The 5,060-nt window shown below is 34.3% G+C and overlaps 2 protein-coding genes across 2 annotated transcripts in view; one reads left to right on the top strand and one right to left on the bottom strand.

Moving 5' to 3' along the window:
• The window catches only part of LOC118748339 (insulin-like growth factor-binding protein complex acid labile subunit), a 4,406-nt gene extending 1,824 nt beyond the window's left edge, over positions 1-2,582 (top strand). The window contains exon 2 of the mRNA XM_036482712.1: positions 2,520-2,582. Coding sequence (XP_036338605.1) covers positions 2,520-2,582 — 63 coding nt within the window. The remainder of the gene's footprint in view (positions 1-2,519) is intronic.
• Positions 2,583-3,046: 464 nt separating this feature from the next.
• Positions 3,047-3,963, bottom strand: LOC118748340 (protein tweety-2-like). Its single transcript, XM_036482713.1, has 2 exons — positions 3,738-3,963; positions 3,047-3,310 (listed from the first exon to the last, which is right to left on the bottom strand). Exons 1-2 carry the CDS (start codon positions 3,930-3,932, stop codon positions 3,047-3,049), a joined length of 459 nt encoding a protein of 152 aa, XP_036338606.1. The 5' UTR covers positions 3,933-3,963.
• Positions 3,964-5,060: the final 1,097 nt, after the last annotated feature.

Here is a 5,060-nt window from a genome sequence, read left to right on the forward strand (position 1 = left end):
ATATGTATGTATACTATTTTTATACCTCCTCTCCATAACTGCAAAAAAGTTAGGTACAATAACACTTGTCAGCCCACATTAAATATGCCACAAAATAAACTGTTGAGCGTTGTAGTAAAAATGCTACGACAACAAAACCAACAACAACTAAATCAAAATATAAAATATATCATCTAAATAAAAATAAAGCTGGCACACAATGCCACAGCAACAAAAAGCATCGTCCAAAAAGCAACTAAATAAACAAACATCCGGTAAATGTGGTCGCGGTTCGTTCGTTCCTTCATTCGTTGCTCACAAGTGGCCATTGTGAGGGAGTTGTAGACGCGCAGGCTGTTGATAGCACACCGGGGTGTGCTTCATGGAAACTCTAACACCCGTAAAGCATGCTAGTTAGCTAGCTCACAGGCGCATACAGTGGGTGTTGGCTGTAGAAAAGTGCAAAAGAAGTGCTGAGATCTACTTGGCTAAGAAAAAGGATGCAAAGATTTTCGAATTCAATAAGAAATTCGCTCTTAAATAAAATGCTCAAAAGTTCCACAACTAACAAATTTACAAATTAATTGCAATAAATTGTTGGTGTTTAATGGGGGCAGCAGTGGGATACTACAAATCGCTAAGCTAAACTTCAATAGCCAAATAGGTCTAACTGTATAAAATATATGCCGAAAAGTATGCAACATAAAAGCAGATGAGGACTACATAAAATCATTATTTGTTTGAGGTGTTGCATACTTTTAGATATTCAGAGATTTTCTACATTTAGAGACTTTGGAGAGTGAAATTTCTGTACCTTTTGAATAGGCTTCTTCTCTTTTAGTGTGCCTACTTAATTTTGAATACCAGTCCTGTTTTTTAAATAAAATCCATGAGGGGATCTCCACAATTCTAACGGATAATGATAGTTTTCTTGACTTAAAAGTGAATTTTTCAATTGTCCACAGGTTTTATGAAATGGACTCTTAAGTGGATAATGATTAATCAACGCTGGAAAGCAAAGGAAATTCGGGTATGAATTTGCTGGCTTTTTGTGTGGGATGTCCTTATAGCCTGGCCTAAACCTTGCAGACTGCAGAAATGTAAGAGCTACAACGTGAAACTACACTACCCAGAGAGCCACTCAAAAGCACACAAAAAACTTCGTTAAAATCGGTCCGGGAATTTAGGAGGATCTCACCCATAAATAGCCCATTTTTCTCCATGAGTATAAGATTGATTTCATATATCGCCGTACCAAGTTCCAATATTCTACCATGAACACTTCCAGAGACATGCAGTATGAACAAATCGGTTTTAATGGGAGGTGCCACGCCTTCTTTATATATCGAATATTTTTTTAGCCTATAACCATCCTAGGGACGTCTGAAGCAGGTGTCCAAAATTTCAAAAAAATCGGTTCGACCGTTCTCGAGCTTTGCGAACACATAAAAATCGGCTTTCAAAATATGTAGTGTTATAGAAGATTGGTATGAATCGAAATGGTTTTGAATATGTACCACAATATGAGTGTCAGACGAAAGAGGTTTAAAATGGTTGCCAACTGTTTAAAAGCTTAAATTCAAACTATTCAATAATTTAAATGAATTATTAAATACAATATGGGTATCAATCTAAATGATTTTTAAAGGGTTTCATTTCAAAACTACATGTAAGAGGTTTCCATCCGTTTAAAATCTCAAATTGAGTTCAGGGGATAAGTTAATTGACAAAGTATGACAAGTGTGAAGTTTAAGAAGGTTTAGTTTGAAAATATTTTGAAGATCGTTAAACAAATTTTAAACCTTCTGTTTTTTAATTGAGTTTTCTTAAAATAAATTTTACTCAATGTAGCACGTATAAATTACATACACTCATCGAAGCGGGTGAGAGCGTTCTAGTAAAATATACTTATGAAAAAAACTGCAATGCAATTGCAATTTTTAGACGTAAAAACTTTGTTTAAACTTATATGGCCTCATTCATAAAAATTTAATTAGTTACAAGAACTTTATAAAGTGACATTTTCATGGAAAATTTCGATTTATAAAGCATTTGGAGGATAGTATGTAACAAAGTAAGTGTGACATAAAATAATTTTTTATGTTTGTCAGCGCTACTCTCCGATATGGCTTAAATAAATTCAGAAGGGCTTTCTTTGTAGATAAAATAATGCCGAGAAGAACATACACTACTTTATATGTCGGATATATTTCTTGCAGGTAAATTTGGCGCTAATTATGTAATTGAAAAATAAATGAATTTTTCGTTTATCTCTTTGGACGCGCTAATCTCCCGAATTAACGAAAGAAATCTAGCAGAGCTTTCGCTTGTGGAAAATAATTTATCCGATCGGAATATAGCGTACTTTTTGTAGATATCAAAAATTTGGATCGAAAGGTGGCGCTGGAAACGATATACTTGTAGTTACAGTATTTATCGCATGTAAGAGCTCATATGTGGGTTGAGAAGACTAATGGTTCCTGGCTGTTGTTAGGTTTTTGATTTTGAATATAAGACCACATTTAAGATATTTTTTTCAGGATTTTAATTATACCACAATTTTAGCCGCACAACCGCACTGTGCGCCCACCGGTGTACAATAGAGTGAAGCATGCGATTAGGGTCATTTGATATGCATAACTCTCCAGCGCGCACACAAACACAATCGCGGTGCTATGCACGCCATAAGCAAACACAGTGCTCCACAAGCACCCACAAATAAAATGTTCACTGCCATGAATAGCCCGTCAGTCGCCCAGCCATTCAGACACACACACACACACACGTAAAACTGAAGAGTCATGAGCGGCGCCACTTGCCCTCGCTCATCAAAATTTCAGCACACTTTCAGGCACAAAATGGCATTATGCTATACTATAGCGCTATAAATATTTTCACGGAAATCATTTTTCAAAGCTAAGCTTGTTGTTATTTTTCTGCGCCATGCTGCTACGAGCGCAATAAATACTTATTTTTCTAGTGTTATTTTATTTTATACTATTTTTAGCAATTTTAGCTTCGCTTTTTGCTTTTTGCTTTTGTTTTATTTACATATATTTGGTTTAGTTTATAAACTTACCATGCCCACTTGCCGGCACATAAACTCATGCGGACGCATACAGAAATCACCCGCTGCCACCGAGGATGCCAGGTAAATGCCAGCCAGCAGCCAACAAATGATAATACAAAATAAACCGGATACGCTGAAGAAGATGAGAGCACAACGCGAACGACGCGCTACACCAATCACCAGTATGGTGCAGAGTAGCAGGAGTAGTGTGAGGAAGCCGAGGGTTACGGGCCAACGAATTGATTCGTATAGTTCGCCGAGCTGAAAAGAAAATGTAGGTAGAGAGTGGAGAAAAATGTATGAGTATTTAAATTTTGAAGTAGAGTTGGTGGAAAGTTGAATTTAGTAAAATGAGATGAAGTCTAAAAATGTATTCATAGAGAAGCTTAAGTTGAAGTGAAGGTGCATCCAAGATTTGTATGCAATGAACGAAAAAAGTTTTTTGTACGTACAAATAGTTATATTGCAGTTTTAGGAAGTTTAAGCTACCATCTTAGCAGCGGTATTTGTAAACTGAAAATTTCCCAAAAAAACTGGAAAATATAGACTTTTCCAGCCTTGAAACTGATCTCTCATTTTTGAGTCTCGTGTTTTTACTTAAATTAAATATTTTCAATAAAAATTTATGTCTCTAATTTCCCGATTCGCTCATTAATGAAATATTTTAAAGAAATTTGCTCCAACTTACATATAATAATCCCATAAGTGACGTATCGTTTTCGCTGCCTTTCGTTTTCATGAAATACAACACCATATTATCGAGACTGGTGACAGCACGTGAGGTATTCTCTCTCACCAATTGACACGTGTCGATTAGCAGCATAACTGCTGTTTGATTGTATTGTACTTTTTCGATTTGTTGCTCGAGTTTGTGTTGATACATTTTCGTTTCGAGATCATGTTTGATGGATTCAGTCTGAAAAGAGACAAGCGAAATTAAAAAAATTAATAATTACCTATGTATGTTTGTATGCATGTATTTGCTTAACATACAAGTGATGCCGGTGCGTATGAGTAACCTAGGCACCAGCAAAAAATATTTATGTATTTCAATTTCTTGTTAAAAAGATATAAATAAGAAAGTAGTCTTTGTGCAACTCCATTTCGTAAACTGTACAGTATTTTATATATCATTAGAGATAGAATTTATTAACATCCTGTTACTCAATCTATTGAAATATAGCCACGATTATGATCTACTGCAAAACTAAAGGTTTCTTCAATAATAAAAAAATTACCTGTTCTGTTAGGGAAATTTTAATAGATGCTCTTTTATATCACACAGAATACATAGCTACAGAAATGGGTTTGCCTTATTTTTATAAAATTTCCCTCGAAGGGAAATTTTTTGATGTTGCACAAAATAGAAGTGTTTCACAAAAATTGGAATATTGCATATTGGACTATAATGAAATATACGAAAATTTTTAAAATTATTTAAAAAGAGGCGAATTCAAAAGAAAGCTTTGCGAAAGCCATTTCTAATTTGTTGTTAGAAAATTTTCTTTGGACTGAAGGTTTTGCAAGTAATCTTTCAATTTATAATAAGCTTCTTAAAACTTACGAAATACTGAATTTCCCTTTGAGGGTAATTTTCTAACAGAACGAAGCTTTCGAAATTAGCAGTTTGTTTTGAAAAAAATATATATAATATCGTCGTTTACTGGTCTAAGATCCTATGCAGATGAGAAGTTCAAATTAAAAGATCTATAAAAAAATCTTATTGCATTTATGGCCAAAGTAATGAAATTTCCGTATCGAAAACTCTCCTTAAGCTTGTGCCAAAACAGACAAGTTTGCCGAAAGTCGTTTCTGTCTTTTAAGAAGATTTCCCTTCGAGGGAACTTTTTTTTAGAATAGTATTTTTCAATGTAACAAACGCTTATTTAGTTATACAAATCTTAAAATACACCAGTTTTGTGGTCTAAGATCCTATGCAGATGGGAGGTTTAAATTAAAAAATCTATAACAAAAATATTATTGCATTTATGGCCAAAGTAATGAAATTTCC

This window comes from Rhagoletis pomonella, unplaced genomic scaffold, assembly GCF_013731165.1.
Source record: "Rhagoletis pomonella isolate Grant_MI unplaced genomic scaffold, Rhpom_1.0 Rhpom_scaffold_00013, whole genome shotgun sequence".
In the NCBI taxonomy this organism is placed as follows: Eukaryota; Metazoa; Arthropoda; class Insecta; order Diptera; family Tephritidae; genus Rhagoletis; species Rhagoletis pomonella.

Excerpts from the sequence above, each read along its gene's own strand:
- LOC118748340 (XM_036482713.1), bottom strand. The coding sequence starts at position 3,932 with ATGTATCAACACAAACTCGAGCAACAAATCGAAAAAGTACAATACAAT. Across the intron at positions 3,311-3,737 it reads CACTTATGGGATTATTATAT|CTCGGCGAACTATACGAATC; the intron begins GTAAGTTGGAGC and ends TTTTCTTTTCAG.